Source organism: Dermacentor andersoni, chromosome 7 (assembly GCF_023375885.2).
Source record: "Dermacentor andersoni chromosome 7, qqDerAnde1_hic_scaffold, whole genome shotgun sequence".
Lineage (NCBI taxonomy): Eukaryota > Metazoa > Arthropoda > Arachnida > Ixodida > Ixodidae > Dermacentor > Dermacentor andersoni.
Window position 1 is genome coordinate 83,964,603 of NC_092820.1, and position 22,473 is coordinate 83,987,075.

The window sequence follows — 22,473 nt, forward strand, 5'->3', positions numbered from 1 at the left end:
ACATGAATACACATATCAAAAGTCAGTGGAAAAAAACAGAAACAGAGACTGAACCAAATAATAAATAAATTATTACATCAAAATTAAACTGTGTGTAATATTAATATACCAGTGAGCAGCCTGTGAAAAATTAAATTCAGACCACCAACTATAAGTGCTTGTCTAACCAGATGTAAAATTGTGAAAGGTCTGTCATCATACCTTGGCAGCGAAGAAGCAAATTGACAAAGACAAGGTGACGACACACAAGAATACACGACACTTCGTGACACTTGTGTCTTCGCCTTGTCCTTGCCAGTGCACTGCTTCACCACCAAGGTATGATGATTAATCACCAACTAGCCGAACTTTCCACATTACTGAACTTCAATTGACTGTTGATCATTTTAAACGTCCATCTTACTGTGAACCTCTGTCTCACTTCAACATAAAAATTCGGCATTTTTCTCACAAGTCTAAGCTCAGATGCTGTTATTTTACTAGGAGCAAGCATTATAGAAAGTTCTGAGTGGGGCACTCAGCAGTATCATCCACAGCTGTAAGCTTAAGATTTAACAGCCTGAATGCACCTTAGTTCCTGAACAACCGCTTCTTTTTTTTCTTGCAACATAAATGCCTTCCATTATATACAGTAATGAACAAAAAAAATATTTTTATTTGGGTCTCGTGAGCGAATTGTTCCGATTGTTGGTGCTGTGTTATGCCATACCGCTAGCCTAGGGTAACCATCTCTTGGAAGATACGCACCACCACCTCATGTTAGTCACGCCACACAGCCCCCCAACACTTCACATAACCTGCATATTCCCAGAATGTATCACAAGGAAACCAAATATGTCAACCAGTATGTGAAAATATCTGCATGCTGGTGAGCTTTCTAATGATAAATGGAGGTTAGCCGAGCAAAAAAAAAGAAAGGCTTCGCATGCCACTACAGGTTTAATTTAAAACAAGATCAAAGGATACGATAAAGGAAAAAAAGAATACACATGTATCCAACTGCAGACAAACATGGAAAGTAGAATCAGTGAGCAGTATGAAATCAACAAAGTGGAAAGTGGAGCGTCATTATGACACAAAGTGTTGCCCGTCCCTAAAGTGAAGCGATGGATAACATGTTATCTGCTGATGGTGTCATAAAGCTCCACTTTTCACTTTTGCATTTCATGGCGCTCATTGCTTCCCCTTTCAGAGTTGGTGGGTGAGTGGATGCATATTTTTTCGTTTGTCTCATCCTTTGATCTTTTGCTTAAGGGATAATAGTTTTTAAGCTTTACTTATTTTTTAAAGATCACCTGTGTCTGATAGCATATTTCTTGTCTTTGAGCTGTATTATTTGCAGAGGCAAACATTACTAGCACAAGAAATTGGAACAGATAACTAATTATCAAAAATTGCTAATTAAGTGCCTAATTACTTTCCAGTAGGTATTGCAATTTATAAATTGTAGCCAGTGAGATTGCAAGACATATCCACTTGAAACGAATTGCTTGGATTACACTAGTTTCGAGATATTACCCATAGTATGGGATGAAATACATGGGCATTCATGTTACTTTTGTGCTTCAATGCATGAGTGTCTTGTTAAAAAGGTAAGTGGAACAACAGTGCATACTTACAGCGAGTGGTATGGTGCATATTTCATAACTGGTATCATTCTGGAAATTCATTCCAAGTGGATACACCTCGCAAACTCACCAGCTACAATTTGTATGTGCTATAGGTGCCGTAAAGTAATTAAACAAGAAATTAACCAGTGAATTCTTTATAATTCGTTCAATATGTGTTCCGATTTCTTGAGCAAGTACTGTCCACCTCTGAATAATTCAGCTCAATGACTAGAGTTATGTTATCTGCAGGAGGCGATTTTTAAAAGTTCTGTTAAACTTATATATGATCACCCATTACATTTTAAATTATGGGGTTTTACGTGCCAAAACCTGTTTTTGATTATGAGGCACGCCGTAGTGGAGGACTCCAGAAATTTCGACCACCCGGCGTTCTTTAACGTGCACCTAAATCTAAGTACACGGGTGTTTTCACATTTCGCCCCTATCGAAATGCGGCTGCCGTGGCCGGGATTCGATCCCGCGACCCTGTGCTCAGCAGCCTAACACCCACCCATTACATTAAACCTGTGATAGCTTGCCAAGCCTCTCGCTAGGATAACCTTATCACCCATAGAAATTTCTCCCAACAGCAAGCACATACTTTCCCATAATGGTAATATACAGTTTTTTTGCGATACACTTTCGGAACATGCAAGTTGCGTGCAGGAATGGTGGGCTATGCAGGGTGAACAATGTAAGAATGCAATGCACGTTCAAGGGACTATTGCCTTAGGCTAGTGGTATAGCATAATGTAGCACGAACATTCCGAAAACAACCGAGATGTTTGGGCTTTCTTGAAGCAGTTTTAACCCGCCATGGTTGCTTAGTAGCAATGGTGTTGGGCTGCTAAGCACAAGGTCGCGGGATCAAATCCCGGCCATGGTGGCTGCATTCCAATGGGGGCGAAATGCGAAAACACCCATGTACTTAGATTTAGCTGCGTGTTAAAGAAGCCCAGGTGGTCCAAATTTTCAGAGTCCCCCACTACGGCGTGCCTCATAATCAGATTGTGGTTCTGGCACGTAAAACCACATAAATCAATTAATGAGGCAGTTTTAGCCCATTTTAATCTGTTTCGTGACGATACTGTCATCTAAAAAGCTGTTCAGATCTTCCAAGTTCTTTCTGCTTGGCTGTCACCAAGCTTTGCACATAAATTGCATACAGTACCTTTGTTGAATTCACTCAGCCATTTTATTTCACTCAATATCACACTGGGACAAGACAATGCTCAACATAACTGCTCCTGTACAACAGCCAACACAACTGAAAGACACATCACACGATGTGGCAAACCTGTGCCATATGGTCTTCTCTAAAATAAATAAGGTTGGATAATTTTCAAACGGGCCTTCTATGCCTAACCATCTTGGGTCGGATTTCTTGACCAACTCTAGCCTTACTGCTAATCTACATTCCCATTGCCTAGTGAATACAATAACCAGTAAGTCTATACAAGGCATCCTTATGCCTGCCACCACTAGCACCTGAAAAGCACCATATAATTATCTCCATTCACATCCATCCTAATGGACTTCCCTGCCATAACCAACCAGCCTGGAGCTCCCATATAAACAGATTATTAAATAATCACAGGTACAGCATAACACACAATCAATCTTTTTTGCACACATCAGCCACTATCTGGTGTTCCATTCAGGTTCTGAAAAGAATTAATGAACCACTATAAGTATACAAAAGTTTGTAAAATGCAACAAGTGAATTAAAGCGCTCAGTTGAGGTTGGACTTATGAAGTAAATTGTGCTAGACGTGTGCAAAATTTTCAGGTAACAAAAGTGAACATTAAAAGAATCTATAAAACAATTACAGTCAAACCCACTTAAAACAATATTCAAGTGCTACGAAAATCCCATTGTTATAATTGATCATTGTTATAACCAGGTTGCATGAAAAAAGCAAACTAGGGGTTGGCAGAGCTGTTGTGAGGAAGCTATAATGGAGGGGAGGCCAGTGCTCCTCCCCATCCCATTGCTCCATCTGGCTGCTGGTTGTGTTCACTCGTCTAACTTCTTCCTAGGTGCTCCGATCGCATGTAGCCAGCCATGGCTGTCAGCGTTAAAGAATGGCACTGATATAACTGTAAAGAGGGGCCATGGGTGGCAAGCGATATGCGAGCTCCGGTGCGGCATTGTTTTGGTAGCCCCAAATGGGGGCTTTTAAAATATGCGAGAAGGTTGCCGCGGCAGCCTGCTCTACGATGTCACCGCTGCCGTCATTGCCATCACTATCCGATGCAAGCATGTTCGCGACGACCGCCTCATCAGTTAGAAACCTTTAGTTTCCTGATCTAACTGAGCACTTTCTTTTCACCTGCAACATTGTGCAATGATGATGATTGGCAGGCAGATCAGCCATCTTCCGTTTCGGCGGCAAGTCAAACGAGGCTGGGAAATCATGCAGCCAGGAACGATTTCGACACAACCAACAAAAACAAACGCGAGCGATTAAGCTGTTTACAGAACTGCGCTGAATGGGGAGCCAGCAAGCAATCTGGGAGTAACACAGTTGGCACGGACTGTGCGTGTTTCAGAGGGTGGTGTGGCGTAGAGATATGCGCACAGCCCATTTGTGTTCAGCGGCGTGGAAGGGCGACGGGAGAGAAAAATTTGAAGAAGGCTGGAAAATGAGCGCGCGGCGGCTGTCAGGGCCACCATTCAGCAGCTCGAATTGCTCGTTTACTTTTTTTTCTTTTCAAGGATTTCGCATTTCACTACCTTTCGGCACAGGCACCCAGCAGCCAGACTTCACCATTATAACCAATAATGCGGCATCAGGGCATTGTAGTAAGTGGGTTATTTCGTCATGGAACACATACAAAAGTTGATGGTGCAGCAGCTTCTAATTGTTATAGCTAATATATTGTTGAAACCTGTATCATTAAAAGTGGGTTCAACTGTATAAGAACCATGATGAGGCTTGAGGTTATGAGAATTGTTGACAATGGGTTTTTACTCCTAATATCACACATAGGGTACAGGGGGCATTGTACTTGAGGCCTCAAGATTAAATTTAGGCATCCACAGCAGAACAATGCAGTGGGTAATTTTAGGCACCACAACTGCACCTCTAGGGGTTGCAAATCTACAGCTTGAATTTTTGCTTTTATGCATGACAATAATTGTCTGACACATTTTAATAACTATACAGTAATCCTTTGGAGATGTTTCTACTTGCTGCAAGGCAGGTATAAAACAGCCAACTTAAATGCTCCCATTAGGGTATAGAAAATTTAGTGGTCTGTTTCTGTGTACATTTCATAATGTAACAGTCCTGTAAATAAGAAACAAAGTCAAAAATGCACTTCCTACTCACATTCCTTTCGAAGACGCTGTGCCAGCTTCACTACCTTTGTAGGAATAGCCAAACGGCGGGCATTGCCCTGGGATTTGCTGCCTTTGCAGGGATTAATATCACATATTTGCCTGCAAGAAAAGCAGTAGTAATGTGAGCATCTCTTATCGCCATAGATCTGAATGACTTCACATTCACAAGCCTTAAATGCTTTTCCTACTATAACATATCAACATCCAAACAGCAGCAGTGGATGAGATGACAAACATTTGAGAGATTTTAGTTCAGATATCAAAAGTGCCCAAATTATTGCGAGTTTGTTGACAAGAACAGATTTTAGCTGCAGATATAAACAATTTTGCCCTACAGTTGTTGCAACATCTTACAAGTGTTAGAACTTGTGAATGTTCCGATACCCCTAAGCCATGGTGACAAACCAACAAGCACCACAGAGTGCAGCTTTTCAAACAACCAACCGTTTCAACAATCCCTTGCTTTGGTCGAGTTGGGAAGAAAGTGCCCAACCAAAGATTGCGACAAAAGACCTGTACATGTAATTCCATACCTCCATAAAGTTTCAGATAACTTGAAAAAGGTCGCAAACCAACACAATGTCAATCTGGTTTATTCAGCACTTAGTAAATTGTCAGCAGTGTGTAACCTTCAAAACAAGAAGCACCAGAAATGCATCCAATTTCATACTAATCACTGGACTAATTACACCGAATGCACTTCAGATATTGTCTATCATATACCCTTAGATTGTGGACGTGTTTATATAGGACAAACCAGTGCTTCAATGACAGGGCCAGACAGCACAATAATGATGTTAGAAAAGGATATGAAAGTCACTTGGCTGAACATTGCAAAAAGTGTGCATGCACACCCATGCTAGGAGACACAGCTTTCTTGTGGAAAGGATACACAAAAACACAACACGAAATGGTTGAAGCATATTTCATAAGGAAAGCAAGTGACAAGTGCATCAGCTGTCCATCTTTGGTTTTGCAAGAAAAAGTGACATTTCTTTTGAGGTATATAGGCACATGAACTGATTGACCATACAATCGTGCATATGATCCGATTCATTCACAATCTTTAGTGTGTATGGTGATCAGTGCATGATGTTCCTGAGGTGCAGATCATAAACAGATGTTCGTTTGAAATACACGTTAAATGGAAGTAGCACTAGTCTTGTCGTATGTGTTTCTTTTGTCTTTGTCTTTAGCACATTTTTATGAACTGTCCAAATGTTTCATTTTGTTGCCAAAAATTCTGGATTTGAAAAATGGGTTTACTTTTCTATAACATACTGCACTATTAGCGGTATCCAGTGAGAAAAAAGGATGTGTACATCTTTCTTATAAACTTTCTCAGTGATGATAAAAAAAGTTAATCTGCTCTAGACACCCACATTTTCCTATCAATCATAATTAATGGTGTCAACAATTTGTCTTCATAGATAGGCAAAAGCTTGTGCACTAAAATAGCACAACTCACCTCTGAATGAACTCAAGTGTTGTAGCTGCTCCCTTTGCATAGGTCATGTTAAACACATAGTAGCATAAGAAGGCAAGACACGCTGCCTCTATGAAGCCAGTGCTCTCCGTAAACAACAGCTGCTGCTCGCAAACAACAAAACATTTCTTCTCAAAGATGCCTCCTGCAATGATACATAATACACATTTTATAAGCACCAATGAAATTTCTATAGATGATATTCAATATGCAACGGAGACCACATCTATCTGCTAGTCATATCAGTTAATACTTATTCAAACAAACTAGTGCTGCCAATTTTAAGTAATTACGCTACCTGGAGGGTCTTTTTCTGCAAATATGTACAAAATTGAGTCTGTCATACTTGTTGAATACAACAATATGGCACGATAACCAAGTGCCTTAAAGATAAGTAAATTCAGTCCTATAGTCCTTAAATCTGTGTGCCATATGAAGGTGTTTACCTTGGCTAGGACTGCAAGCATTGCATAGCCACAGGAATACGACAAGCGGAAGTGCATTAGCTCCAACTTTACCGCCAGATGTTTAATTACAAAGCTACCATCAAAGTAAAAGAAATACTGCAAGCCTCTCGCCTGTTTTTCCTGCAAGTCAAGTTATGAACGACAGAAGCATTTGCACATGTTTTACAAGCTACACAGGTATTTCTACAACCTTAGTTTGCTCATTATTTTGGAGAGCTTGGTAACATGTTTCACTCTTCCTTATGACAGGCTTTGCTACTTGCGTAGTTAACACACTTCCGAGCAGGCTTAATTATGTGGCACATAAAACTACAAGAACAGGTGCTGTTGCAAAGGCATACAGTCACCGACTGATTTTCCGGACTTCAAAAATTTGGACATGCTCGATTATTCGGTCTGCTTCGTGGCACGGCCATTCTCCCCATAGACCATAATGTATAACAACTGCTGAAAGTTCAGACACCTTGCAACCTCTTGTCTGATTTTTCGGACGCTCCTTAAGCCAACTCAATCGAGAGCACCATGCACCAACTCTGACCGGTGCATGGTTCGACTTGCTGAACGCCATTTTTGTTTTGAACGGAGCCTCCTTGCTGCCCCAAGAAGCGGCGCAAATGCAAATCCCCTCTCATCATCATCGTTTCTGCTTGGTTCGTAGCTCCAGCAGTTCCGGTCTCAGCTTAGTAATCCATGTCAAGACAATCCAGCAGCTGATTTGTTTCTTCCTTCGTGCACGACACTGCGAGTAGGCCAAATTTTTCGTTTGTATGACTGGTGTCGGCGTGAGGGTGTGGTGATGTTTGCTTTGTGTGCTATGTCGAGGTTGCGATGATGAAACGCGGCATACGGAAACATCATATCAGGTGTCTAATGGCGCCGACAGTGCCCGCTCAGACTGCGCTGGGGCATGCCTGCAAGCGGGTGCCGGGAGGGCTAGGATTTGTAGCCTTCCGATGTGCTCCCTGCTGACGCTGAAACTGTTCTGCCGAGACCTGCACAGTGGTTGCATTGCACTTCCGGACACCGTCTCATTTGACAGTTTCACAGGCGCTGATACTGCTGTACTGACATGCACACAACTCGACGATGGTGAGATCATTCATCAGTTTTTGCTGCACTGCCGGATGACGATGACTCCGATTAGGAAGATGACGCAGCATGTGCTACGCTGCCGTCGCATGCGGAGTGTGTACAAGCAGTGACTGACCGTACGACCCTCTCCGAGATTCAGGCTTATCTGATTGTGCGTAAACAGAACAGCTTGCAACGGCGAATTCACGATTTCTTCAATCCTACTGCCGAGCCCGAATAAGTGCGTGGAAATAAAGGATTTCTTTTTTTTTCTTAATCTGCTTTTCTGGACACCTGCTTATTCGGACATTTTTGGAGTCCCCGTGAGATTCGAATAAACGGTCGGCGACTGTATTGCACTGCATTACAGACTATGAACATTAGTGTCTTACCTAATGAAACCACAACTGGTGTAGATGGAAACTCGTCCATCACTTCCGTGATGCTTGTACCTTCCTGTGAAAAGAAAGAATAGCACGTGGGAACTAAAAGACGACACATATGCCAAACAGCCCCAGTGTGTTTCCAAAATGGAGGCAATTGAATATACTGAATTAGTTTCACACTGCTCTTGAGTGGCAATACGGATTTTCCAGAAAAACAATAAACAATGAGGTGCTCAGTGCCAGCTGGTGCCAGTAAAAAGCTTCAAATTTTAAAAACATTTCATGTTTGTGATCCTCATTAGGAACTACAAGGTAATACTAGCGATAAGCACTATCAAGCAAGGGAAGTGTCAGCCAGAGCCAACATTTTGACAAGGGGAACTTGATTTCATCAGGTACCATGAGACTTGTCAAAATGTTGTCTTCAGGCTGAGGCTTTCTTCGTTCAACTACAACTGATTACATTGTCTCGTCTTGTGACCACTCTGGCTTGTTCGCATAATACAAAACTAGGCTTTTACTAGCTTCTTAATATTCAAAATCTGAAGTACAGTCAAACCCACTTATAACAAAAATCAAGTGCCATGAAAATTCCATTGCTATAACCGGGTTGCATGAAAAAAAAAAAAACAGACGGAAGGACGGCATAGCTGTTCCAAGAAAACTATAGAGGCGGGGAGGCCAGTTCTTCTCTCCACTACCTTCCTCCATCCAGTTTCTGACTGTATTGACTCGTTTAACTTTTTAACTCTGCTTGCTGCATGCTAGAATCACGTCTTGCTAACAAGCTGCGGCTGCCGGCGTTCAAGAATGTCACCGCAATAACAACTACAAAAGAAAGGTCACAGGCGGCAAGTGACATACAAGCTCAACCGAGGCATTGCTTTGGTGGTCCCAAAATCCACCTTTTAAGAGATACAGGGAGGTTGCCGCAGCAACATCTCAGCTTGAGAAATCCAGAAGAAATGCTGGGATGAAATCGCAACAAGCATCTCACCACATGCTTCCCAGTGGCTTGCACGGGAAAACCACATATCCGTCAGCCTTGCTTGCTTTATGCGAAGCTTGCCGACATCCTTCTCCAAGACATCCAGATGCTCCATGTAGTGAAGCGGATGGTCCCTCGCAAAAACAAGCCCATGAGGGCCTGAATAATCTACAGAACCTCCCGCGGGGACAATGTTGAGGTAGCCTGCCCTACCGCATCAGTGCTGCTGTCGTGGCTGTCACTGTCACCATCCGATACAGGCATGTTCGCAACGTTCGCCTCATCGGTTAAAAGCACTTTGTTTCCACATCTATAGCAGTGTGCTTCCTTTTCACCTGCAACATTGTGCATTGCCGATGATCAGTGGGCACATCAGCCATCTTCCATTTCTGCGGCAAGTCAACGTGGCCAGGAACGACTGATACAACGAACAAAGATAAGCACGAGTGACTTAATCCTTTCGGAGAATTGCGAAGAATGAGAGCCATAGAATAAAGACCCAAGCACTGGACCGCAATGGTGCGGTCCATTCATCTACGGAGGGGTGGAAGGGTCGGTAAAGATAAGCGCGAGGCTGGCATGCAGCTCTCATGGAGCAGTTCGGGTGGCAGGCGATGGTGCAGCGGCTCGCATTTCACTTTTTTCCTTTCAAAGATTTTGCATTTCATTACCTTTTGGCACGGACACCCAACACCCAACAGCCAAACTTCATTGTTATAACCGACAATACGGCACGGGGACATTGTAGTAAGCGGGTTATTTCGGGTTGTCACAACCTTTATTTCTCTTAGCAGATCTAGCCTCCTGATCACATCTAAAACATATTTTGTGGTGGCCATATTAAGAGGCGATGTAATTATTTGCTGCACTCTGAGGGAATCGAGTTTTCAACAGTGCTACTTGGCCAATAGCTGTCCATTAGGAAGAAAAACTATTTCACAATTGACAGACCTTGAGCTGTTGTATCTTGGTGTCTACCTCATTCACTGAGCCAAAACGTAATTTTGCTGCAGTTTTGGTTCCACTTTAGCTGTTTACGAATTTTAATTGAAATGTTAGGACAGAACAGTTTCTAAAAATCCAGCAGCATAGTGCGTATTGAATTACACAAAACAAGCATTGCTTACTTCAAGAACACGAAACAGATCATCTGGATCATCCTTGAAGTAGGCAGCCAATAGTGGAATGGTGGCTTCTTTTGCATGCTGGTTTCCTTTCCTCTGCTGAAGTTCCACCTTAACCATCCACTGCACAAGTTCTTTCCTTGGTGCAGTTAAAGTGTCCAAGTGTTTTATGAACAAAGGTGCAACGCCAGACAGGTTCTCCTCAAATATACCCTGGAATTGAGTAACATAACCCAAGTAAGGAAAGAACACAGCGAGTCAGTGCAAAGAAAACAGCCAGAAATAAAGTGATAATTATTTGAAACAGTCAGTATGAAAGCAAGCATCTGCAACAGACAATGCTTTCCAACAACTGAATATATGCCGCCAACAAAAATAACTATGACCATGTCATCAAAATTCAAAGTTCTGCCAAAAGCTCTCAAGGAAGAAAAAACAATTACTCCACCGAAAGAACATCAAAAGCAGAAGATTAGCTTACGTAGGAACCAAGTGTTCTCTTATGTTGTTATTAAAAAAACTGCAGGTACCTTAGGTCATGCCTGAAGTAGAACATTGCTTTAACGGCAGAATTTGTTCATATTGTTCATATGCAAGACATTGCTACAGGTACTATGTGAGTTACTAGATACTGTAGTGAAAAAATATATTTAGCATTTTGCATCACGTGAGGTGAACTGCTCAAAATGTTGGTGCTGCATTATGCAATACCACTATGCCAGGTCAATAGTCTTTAGAACACACACACTTCTGAACACACAAAAAAGTCACATGGAGCGAGGTCAGGCGGCCACACCCCTTACTCACCTGACCTCGCTCCATGCAATATATTTTTTTTGTTTCCTGGAATCAAGAATGACATGAAAGGACTGCGATTTCACGATGTAGAAGAGGTGAGGGAAAAAACTAGAGGAGCTATTAGGCCACCAAAACAGACAAGTTTGAAAAATGTGTTGAAGAATGGAATCGTAGATTGGACAAATGTATTAAGTGTAATAGAGTACCTTCAAGGTGATAAGGTTTTGTAAAAAATAAACATACAGCAACTTAAAAATAATTCCAGTTACTTGTGGGTAGCCCCGTCGTATACTAAATAAAAATATAGAAAATCTAACCTCCGTTGTTGTAAAGACGTAGTGCCACCTATTGACAGTTTTGATGAAGTATAGCACATGTTACCCGTCATGCCATCTATAAATAAGATTTTAAACCAACCGTACCTACAGCCCGGCAAACTGTGGCTTTGGCAATGTGCCCCTGTTGTTGGGTTCAGTGATTTGCCAGCCTTGGTAGCCAATGAGTTAGTATTAAGCCATTAGAATCTGGCAACATTAATGCCTTCAGGTAGCATGTGTGGGTTTATTTACTGGTTGCCTTCACCAAAAAGGATCACGTTCTCGTGACACCTGCGGCAGAAAGGATGTTCCACGTCTGCCACCGAGGTCTGTGAGCGGTGGCGCTGGCTAACACTCCCAGGGTTCTACTAGGACACATAAATACCCAAGAAAGTGGATGGGGAAACAGCGCTGTGGTAGCTCAATTGGTAGAGCATCACACGCGAAATGTGAAGGTTGTGGGATCGTTCTCCACCTGCAGCAATTTGTTTTTTCATCCAGTTTCATTTCCATTAATTTATCGTTTCTTTATTTTGTTTATTAAGCACAAGTAATTTCCCTTATGTTGTACTCGGTGTCAATGTTTTTTTGGCTTCTTATGATATGACTACTAAGCTTAAGTTACACATCAGAGTATAAACAGACACCAAGGCCAACATATGTGAATTACGCAAACCAGAGAACGCCTTCCACAAACCTGAACACCGTTTATGCATTGCATAAAATGCTGCATTTACTTCCTTCATGCCTTTTGGAACATGAGATCCTGACGCCTCCCAATGATTCAGATAATCCTGTACAGATGTTTCAGTTTTTGATGGAAGAGCTCTTGGTTAGCGAAGTTGTTAAAGGGATGATAAAACCAGCTTTGTTATACCTAAAAGTACCACTTTGAGAGTATCTCACACGAAGTGCTTCTTCACAGGAACATTATGTCAGCACATCAAATTAAACAAAAGTACAAGTGATTAAACATTACCATTCTTTCAAGCTGCGCCATTCTCCCTTGACATTTTGCCAAGTGGCCATGCCTATGTCCCACCTTCTTGGAAACAAGTTGCAGTGAAGCGAGAGTCTGTTAAATTGATTTGAACTGAGCATGTTCTCATGTCGCTCTTTAATGCAGTTTCTTTCATTACTGTGGTGATGCTGGCCTTAAAATGAAGTTCATGGGCAGCACTCGCCTTTAATACAGCATGCAGTAGCTGTAGATAACCCTCTACACACACCTGCAATGCAAGGCAAGTGCAATGCAGCATCAGTACCATTAAAGGGGCCCTGAACCACTTTTTATCGAAGTGGAGAAAGACATTTGAAGTGAAGACAGGCTATTTCAGAACCACTCTGCCACAAAAAGTACTTCGATGCGTTCAGTAGAAGCGCAGTTATTGACAATCAAACAAGGCCTTAGCTGTGCTCCCCTTCCTCCTCCAATGCCTTGCACTGCGAAGGCTGTGGCGGAGACGTCCACAGTGGCGCACAGTTCCAATTCCTGATTTCGTGCCTATGCCGCGCTAAACGTAAGCCAAACGCAGCTGTCCTCAGAGAGCTGCAGTGCGCTTAGCCACTGGACTGGTGGCGGCACCTCGTGACGGCCGCGGTGTAGCCAAGCACAGCGACCAATGGCAGCCGCGTATTGGAGTGTGCTTTATGACGAAATAGAGCATACAGAAAAGTGCGAGGAGCATGAGGTTTTTGAAACGAGAGCGTTTGAGAAAAAGGTGACTTCGCGGTCCGGGGAGCTCTGACTTCGCGCTCCGCTTGAGAGCTCCACGGACTCGTACGACAGCAGAACTTGGCTGAGATACAAGAGCGTATGCTATCCGCGGACTATGTTATTTCACCAAGCCCGTGGGGTGGTTCAAGGCCCCTTTAATGCTTTTGTCGCTGAAGATATCGCTGCACCTACATTCACGTAAGAAATCCTCTATGTTCCATCAGGTGTCCTTGCTACGATGTCATTGTTAATCTTTTTTGCATTCTCTTTCATCCCTTGCCTTTCTCCATGTAGCCACACAAAGCTTCCAAAAAAGCCCTGCTTTTCGCAGAAAGCTCTTCATTCTACTACATCCCTCACATGCATGTTCAAGTTCATGTGTACAAACAATCCACATTCTCAAAGCAGAAATATGCTACTGACTTGAAGAGACGACTCAATATACAGCATTTGATATTAAAAATATGCTTCAGTGAAGTATTCCCTACATCACATGGGAAGCCAATCAGATTGCCCACCAAAGTGACATTACTACTACCCCAGTCTACATAGAACGCAGGTGTTTCAAACTCAATAAATTACACGGTTTACGCAGAGCACCTAACTTTGTATATTGATGAACACAGGGATCTACCCTACGACTCAGTTCACTTCTACATAGCCATGAAAACTGTTTCAGTGTTCCTCCTTTGTAGCAATTGCTACGAACGGTTGGATGTCTGATTTTTCCCTTTATTAGCGTCCCTCTACAGTAAGCACAATGAGTAAGCGAAAAGAAGATGCACTAAGACCATGTCCTGCTATTTCAGATAACATTTCAGACTTTCCTTCTAGAGGCCATTTCTTTTGTCTGACCTTAATTGTCTTATGGAGTGCTTTTCAATGTATGCAGCAAACACTGGTAATGCGTAGACATAAGTATTTGCCATTAGAAGGAGCTCTTACCCTCATATTTTTGCCAAGGAGCTGACAAGCATGCTTGTAAAAAAAAGGACTTGTGGAAGAGCAATGGCCACTCCTCTCTGACTTCTGCCGTGCTATGGACTGGTGCATCAGAATTTACGAACCTTCGTTGTTCACTGTAGGTTGCATCCATACAGGTCTGTGCCAAGGGTACATCTATGTCTCGCAGTGTCTTCTGGGCCTCCCCGTTAAGAAACTGGATTTTTTCAGCTACGGTTTCGACTGGTTGCAAGCACACTGGCTGCCAATTGGCACAGCCATATGAGCATTTCTTGGTCTTCACGCATGATGGCAATCCCTGCTGTTTCACATGGCCCAAATTCTCTACTCTGTTCTCAAGTTGCTGGAACAGGGAATCATATCCTCGACCAAACACCTTGCCATTGACTGTGCGGTCCTGAAGGCAAGCAGGAAAACGCTTTACCACGGCCTCAGCAACACTGCGGATGAACTCTCTCCTAGGCCGTGGTGAAACCTGCATCATGTCATGCGCAATGCACCTTACAAGATCTCTCCTTTCTCCGGGAGGAAGTGCCTGAGGTGCCTCTAATGCGACTTGAACACTTCTTGGCAGCCTCTCAAAATGAAAGTTGAACTGGGATGTGCTCACTTCTTCTTCAAAAATTGTCACGCAGTCGGCTTGCGAGATACCTAAAGTAATGGAAAATGCAAACCTGTCAATGCGCCAAAGCTGTACTGGCACAAGGGGGGTGGGGGAAGAGGCCGTAGTATTCTTTAAATGTCTATCTAGTAGAAATGTACGTTTTAGCTGCTGCTGACGTGCTGATTGGCTGGACTGGGGTGCCAGAGAGAAGGAAACAGGCACCCACAGCAAGTTTCCTTCTCACTTGTTCAGCTCCAGCAATCAGTGGCAGCTGAAATAGACATTTCACTTGGTGGACATTTACAGAATACCCTCCTGATGTGTGAAATATAAGCAGCTGCAAGACTTTTGGCTTTACACACAGTACTTCTACACATCAACATGCTTTCTGAAGCAACAGAGTGCAGCTGCATTGCTTACAGTGCACAGAGAAGTTTGTACCGAGCCTTCAATGATACTGAGTGGCTTTTAAGCCTGTAATCATGGCAGTGGCGAGTCAGGAACACCATGCCACTCTCGCAGGACATAAATTGAAAACCCAGGACTGATTCTTTATTCATTTTTGTGTCTTGTGTAAATGCACTGAAAATTTGAACTTGTCGACCCGGTGATTCTAAGAAAAATTAACCCAATGTGGTTTAATGCTGCACAATAAAGTACTTCCCACCAACTTCAAAAGTGGCTGCATACAAGCATTGATTTAACTTTGTTTTACAGCGCCTTTCAATTTATGTAGGTTGTGTGCCCTAGAGAAAGTATAAAATGAAATGCCAGCCTATAGACATCAACACAGTCATCTGTTGTGCCCCAAAAGTAATGCACAAGATTCTGCAAGGTTGTAACAATTTATACAATGACCAGACAGCCCACTAACGCATCCTGGGTAAACACTGAGCACTGTAGAATGAAGGTCATGGCCATCACATACCTGTCTGTACAAAGAATGCGACTGTACTTTATTTGTCAGAACTGATGTTCATGCACGCAAAATCAAATTGAAGAGAGCATATTCCATGAAACCACTTTGGTTACATCAGGGTTGGGCAGTTGCATTGGAGTAACCTTAGTGTACACCAAGCATTCGGACAACCTTTAAGTAGTGTAGTTATATAGTTGCTTTACCATGCTCGCTGCAATAGATCACTGCTGTCAAATTTCCTTGCAAACAGTCCATTGATAATTCTGACATGCCATTTTCCCTTATTTTGTTCTCAGTGCATGCCCCCCAATGATCTTTTTCAAGCAATATTTTCAATAAGCTTTCGTGCAAGAGCCCACTGTGTTCTGTACCGACTTGCATTTCCATCCCACCATGAACCAAAAACAGAAAGGTGCTAGGTATTGTTCAAGTACATTGGATCTGAGTGGAACAAATCCAGGAATTTCAGGAACCTTTTCTGCAATTAATGATACCCATTGGGTCAAAATTCAACTGGAGTCCCCCTCTGCAGCATGCCTTATAATCATAGCATGGTTTTGCCGTGTGAAATTCCAGAATATAATTATTTTTAAAATTTTCCTGCATAAGAATAGACCAAGTATTTAAGACCACGATGACATCATTGCTTGCATTTGGGCATGAAATTAAAAAAAGCGAATACTGTCATTTATTTCAATTGCAATTGCTCAACCCCCTTTTACCAAAGAAATGTAAACAGTCTTGAAGGAAACTAAAAATAACTTGTTCTTGGAGTAGTTAGAAACTTGATGAAACCATCATGGCGTAAATCAAGCAAGACATTAGGAACGAGAAGACGACGCCACAGCTGTTTATCCTAGAGGCTAGAAGAGAACACACAATAAAATGTGCATGTGAACGGGTTCATCAAGGTAATCAAGAAAAGCCATCTTTTTTTTCTCACTGCCATGTAGAACCACTGTGCATGCACACTTTATTGTTTTCTCTTCTAGCCTCTAGTAATAAATCAGTTGTGAATGTAGTGGCAGTGGTGTCCAGTCTTTTGTTCCTTGTGTCGTTTAATTTGTGCGACAATGTCTTAAAGGAGCACCACACCTGTAATTTTTGTATCCTTGTAAATTTCACATGTGTCACTCAACCACTGGTTCTGATAATTTTTTCAGCCATAAGATATGCAAATGAAAACTAGCCTGCACATTACACATTCATTACCGATACAATGCACTATTAGCAAGCCCATTAATTCACTGGTTCAAGCGGACAGATTTCAAACGTGGCACTTTAGATGGTTGCTCAGTCAGTTTATATTCAGCTTGTATTTGCATGCTCACTAATTCTCTGGATTTCAACAGAGCCGCTTGCTTATGCATGGTTTTCATTAAATACTTTCACTTGTAGAAATGTACTTGTCCGGTTATGTCTCTGTTGCTCATCTCTAAATGTGACAAAAAGTTGCGTAACAAGAAGTGCTGCTTCCTGGGCCAGTTGGTTCATACTGATACTTGAAGAAACTGCAAGCCACCTTCATGTTTGTGTGTCATATTTTCGCTGGTTTCCTCAAGTATCATTGTGTGCCAAGTAGCCAAGCACTCTGCTCTTCTAGGAATAATGTCAAAATGCAACAGTCTATCATATAGTACACATAATTAATAAACAAAAAACATTACACATTTTACCTGAAGAACCATGTTCCACTGGTGGTATAACTTCAGCAACTATAAAGATCCTGTCGTCCAGAGGAAGCTCCTTCAATACATCTTGAAAGACATCTTCTTCAAGAAGAGTCCAGTCTTTCAAAAAAACCTGTTTAAAGGTAGTGGCATTATCTTGTTACACATATGACCATATGAAAGCCTCACCAATTCGTGCACAAATGCGCAATTACCAGTGATCAGGCAAGGTTATTTTGCCGTAATTGTAACACTATAAAAATTTTATCTTCCAAATTTTTGGCCTCAGAACATGCATCACATTATGTTCGAGCTTGTCATGCAAATATGCTTTTTATCCTTTCTGGTGCTTCAAACTGCAGTAGCCAAACCACTAGACACCACAATGATCGCTGCTGCATGCTCATATGCAGGCACTACTGAAGTAGGGTTGGAAATATTGATGAATGTTTAACAGATTAAATGTATCTCACAAAATTATTAATCGTCATCGATGTCCACCTTTCATTTAATCAACCTAATTGATTAGGCCGGTTCGAGTAATCGTTTTCTAGAGTTAGACAGGAGTGGCGTGAAAATTTCGAAATCGTACTGGAATGCTGACGCACGAAAAGAGACTGTGCAGCTGTGGTAGAGCGACTGTCGACTTTTATTCCAGGTCCCGAGTGATGCCGAGCACTTCCCCTCTCTGCTCCCTCATTGCACATGCCACCATGCTGCCCTAAGCCGGAGGCTTGAAATGCCCTCGCAATTCATGGCCTACTATAGCAACCCAGTCGTTCATTGTTGTGCCACTCCCAGTCCACTAAAGACGTGCCACAGCATGCACGCCAGTTTGGAGCATGTTTCACATAGCGATGGGGTTCATGTCGATTCCAGCAAATCTACAGCTTACAAGCATCTGTCTAATATGCTGCTTGTGTGACCATTAAAAGAACATGTCAGTTTCACCCTAAACTCCCAGCCAATTGACATTACTTTATGTAGAATAGAGCATGTGGTTTAAAATGTTAAACCAGTAATTTTTTTCCTCCTGTGTATAGCAATTTTTTGCATAATTCAGTTGGACTTCAATTTTCACTTTTGCCATTTTTTTATTTGTTGTTTAACTGCACTATACAAAGATTCACTAAAGCCATGTATGTTATTTAATTCTGCCCTAAGTGATATTCTTTAACATATACTGTTCTTTTCCAACGCCACTAGTGTAAACTATATTAGTCTTTAACAAGTTAAAGATTGTCCTTTATTAAACGTTTATACACTCATGTTTCAAACTTTGTTCCACCTCTCAAACATTAAAACAGGGTCTTACAATAGTATATAACCATGTTACAACCTTTTTAAAAGTGCCCGGCAAAAACTTTGATTACTTAGTTAATCAATTAAAGACCGTGCATTGTACATAATTGATCGATTGAAGGCTATGATGATGAATGATTAATCGATAATCACACAAAAATTATTCGGCCATCCATATTCCGAGGTGCTGCCTGTCAATATCCTTGGTGCCATGGAGGACGATGTCTTACAGGCGCCTGTTCTTAGGCACCATTCCTCTTTCTGTGCCAGCATCACTACGTGATAATTACAATATATATTCCGTTTATTTTGCTGTGATCGCGAGTCCCCCCTCACATTATAGTCATGGTCGCATCATTTAGAAGAAAATACAGTACTCCAGCTTCTGCAGTGAAAGAAAATTCGCCATCAGGTATAAAAGGGGTGAGAGGTTCTTTACATGCAACTTGTGATGGGTCAAAAAGACCTTTGGTACTGAATAAAGCACAGACAACAGGCTTAGCTGTTTCTTGTGAAAACAAAACTAGAAAATTGGATCTCAATTACTTTGCCAATCCATGATGATGATACTAATTTAAAGGTCATATTGTTACAATGATTTTCACACATTCAAATGCTGGAAATGGGTAACTTCATTAACCAGTCATTACTGCCCATGAAAACAAGGGCAAATCATTAGTTCACTTTAGCTACAGAGCCCCTACACCCCTTGGTTGCCAAGTGGAATGAAGTAGCCAGTGCCCCAGAGAAAAAACAAAGCTGTGCACCCAAGCTGCTGGCACGTGACTGAAGATAAGGGATCCGTGCATAGCAAAGACCTACAACGCCGAGACCTAGATGAAGCACGAGTGTTACCTTTGCATTTTCCGACTTGCAAACGCCTTTCTCTTCTGCCTGTGCTAGCACTTCTACAAGTGTGCTTGCTTGTGCCATTTGTTTCACACTGCAGTCTCCATTCCATATCTTTAGGAGTGGCATTTCTCCTGCAGTAGTTGAAGCAGCAGTTACATTTATAAATAAATTCAGTCTTTCATTTGGGAATATTGCTGTGTTTCAGCTGCTCAGAAGCTGTATCCCAAGTGGAAGCATTCTGTTTAATGCAGCAAAACAAAGCCATGCTTGAACTAAAGAACATTTTATTTGAGACACAAAGTGCAAATGCAAAAGAAAGAAAATGGTTATTGCATTTCACAAGACCACTATTTCTTCAAACTAAAACCAGTTTTTGAAAACGAGAAACATAAACACAGCCACAGCAAGGACAATACAAAGCAATGGGTACAATCACAGTACAGAGGATTTTAAGGGATATTGAAGAGAAACAACAAAGCACTCTACGCTGATTAATACTTCCATAACCAATTGCATTAATTTTGCAGTAGGAGGATCATTGATATATGAAAAAATGAAACCCAAACTACCACTTTTTGATTTTCAATCCAAAACCCCTATGTCGATATGCCAGTTTGATGTCACGGGTTTAAAGCTGCAAACTGTCCCAAAATGCTTGCTTTTTCTACTGAACAACAATATTAAGATAGACCAGAGTTCCTTTTTATAATGCCCACCAGCTCATTTCCACATGCTTCTGCTTGGTCTTCTGTTGCATTCCAATAAGCATAAAGGTTTTGTCTTTGTTGTGGTGCTAATTCTGTTGCAGGTCCCAACCATTCGCAGTACCTCCATCTGCATTGACAGCTGTGTTCGCCAGGCAACTATACTGCATCTTTGTTGTAAATTACAACACGGTAGAACTGCAAAAATTTGATCAACTTTGCTGCATGTACATACTGGTGGCTCCTGGCCCTCACAGGATTGGCTGTCACCAGCCGCCCCCTTTCCCTTCTCTCCACCCAACTCCTTGTCTGAACTTCGTCCACTTTACAGTTGGCAAGTATCTTCCCACATTACAGCCACTGTAGAATAGCAAAACTTGTTATGTTCAATCTTTGGCTAGCTTAGAATACATTGTAGTTCATTTTCACCAATGAAAAATAAACTAGTCCTGAGTAAACGTAATTTAAACCCATGACGTCACAGCAAGATGGCGTGGAAACACCACCCATTGTTTTTGCGTCTATTCTGGCTTGCCTCTCGCAGCAATTGGCTTTTTTTGGCATTGTAGAAACGTAACTTACTGATAGAGCTGAACTTAATTTTCTGTTTAATGCCCCTTTAACAGGTAATGATGTTCAGAGTTTTTCACAGAAGGAGAAATTCAATCTCACAACAGAATTGCCATTAAACGAGTATGGCTGGTATGCTGTTCTGTCAAGAAGTTCATGTGCATGCAAAAGAACTGTTTCCTCTGTTGAGTTTTGCAGACCATACAGTTCAAGGCCAGGTAAAAGTGCTGCAGGTGTGTGTCGAAGCAACAAGGCTACCGCTTCACTCTGGTCTTTAACAATGGCAATCACGGATCCAAACACTACACTGAATCGTGTGCCTGAGACAAGCACATAATCATTACATGCATAAGTGTAGCCCTCTACTGTAGCTTTCTTTAGCAGCACACAGTCATCAGAGAAGTATTTTCTCTTCAAACTCCCGAGTACTTTCAACTGCTCAGACATGCTCATGCCTGTGAACTGACTGGCAATACAAAATAAGCCACGTGCCGCCAAGAATGATTGAAAAAGCTGATGCCGTTCACTCAGCGTCTTGGTGACGTTCTTGTAGTTCCTGACAGATCGAATACATTCTTTAAAGTACTGATGCTTACTTTCGAACCTCATCGTCCACACATGACACAGTGGGCCGAAGTGCTGCAAGAGTTCACTGTAATGCAACATGTTATGGTGCTTTGGCCTGAGTTTGTCTCTGGGAAACAGTTCACAGCGAGAAACAACATAGTTTTCAATCAGCACTTTCATATATGCAACCTGGGCAGCTGTTATCTTTGGAGCCATTAGAAGGTCTACTACTTGCATCAACGTGATGACAAGCTCCCAAACAGCATCATTCATGTCTACTACTTTGCTGCCCAAGTACACAGGAAATAATCTCAGCAAAGTCCAGTTCTGGAGTGCGTGGCCTCCAAGTTTGTTACTGTTGTGGGATACTTTAGCAGGCTTGTTCCGCAAGTCATCAGCATTAAGCTTCATGGTAAAGATTCTGTTGTTCAAGTAGCCATATGTGAACCAGCCTTTGTTCACAAAGTAACGAATGCATAGTGCCAAATCATATTGCACCACACCTTCAAAAAGGTCATGGCCAATGCATGGCGGCAAACCTGGGTTGCAAACATGAAAGTGTTTTAGAGCATGGAAAGGAGAATTTCCAGTCAAACCACAGTCGCTCTGCACACCATTTCCATTGGCAAGGCGGCCTAAACTTTCATTATAATTTTGGGGGGTACGACGTTCACCAACTGCATTAGGCACCTGCTCAAACTCTGCGCGGGTCACAAGGCAAAATCTGCAAAAGTACATGGATGTGCTAAAGTTCTGTGTAAAGTCTCCCACCATGTGGCTTCCAAGATTGTCACCTGCAATGAAACTGAGGCGCACAGCATAGTGAACCTCATTAATTGACAATCCTGATCTTTCAAGACTGACCAAATCCTTTACCAAAGGCTGCAAAACTATGTTTAGTCCAAACTCTCTTATATCCTTGTTGCGACAAAGCATCACCAGCTGCAAGCTTTCCACATTTGATCTACAATGCAGAGGCAAATTGCCTAGTGTCATGTACACACCAAGTAAC

At 42.0% G+C, this 22,473-nt stretch overlaps 1 protein-coding gene across 3 annotated transcripts; it reads right to left on the reverse strand.

The window, feature by feature from the left end:
* Positions 1-2,801: 2,801 nt before the first annotated feature.
* LOC129383374 (uncharacterized) lies at positions 2,802-20,750 on the reverse strand. Of its 3 annotated transcripts, XM_055067855.2 has the most exons (8): positions 19,624-20,745; positions 17,473-17,599; positions 14,256-14,924; positions 10,482-10,691; positions 8,373-8,436; positions 6,425-6,587; positions 4,946-5,055; positions 2,802-3,274 (listed from the first exon to the last, which is right to left on the reverse strand). In XM_055067855.2, coding segments are annotated over exons 3-8 (657 nt in total). In that variant the 5' UTR covers positions 14,364-14,924; positions 17,473-17,599; positions 19,624-20,745; the 3' UTR covers positions 2,802-3,272. The 3 variants fall into 3 exon arrangements, with proteins under 3 accessions (XP_054923830.1, XP_054923839.1, XP_054923826.1); XM_055067864.2 differs by lacking the exon at positions 14,256-14,924 and having other exon boundaries at positions 19,624-20,739; XM_055067851.2 differs by lacking the exons at positions 2,802-3,274; positions 4,946-5,055; positions 6,425-6,587; positions 8,373-8,436 and having other exon boundaries at positions 10,603-10,691; positions 19,624-20,750.
* Between the last annotated feature and the right edge of the window lie 1,723 nt (positions 20,751-22,473).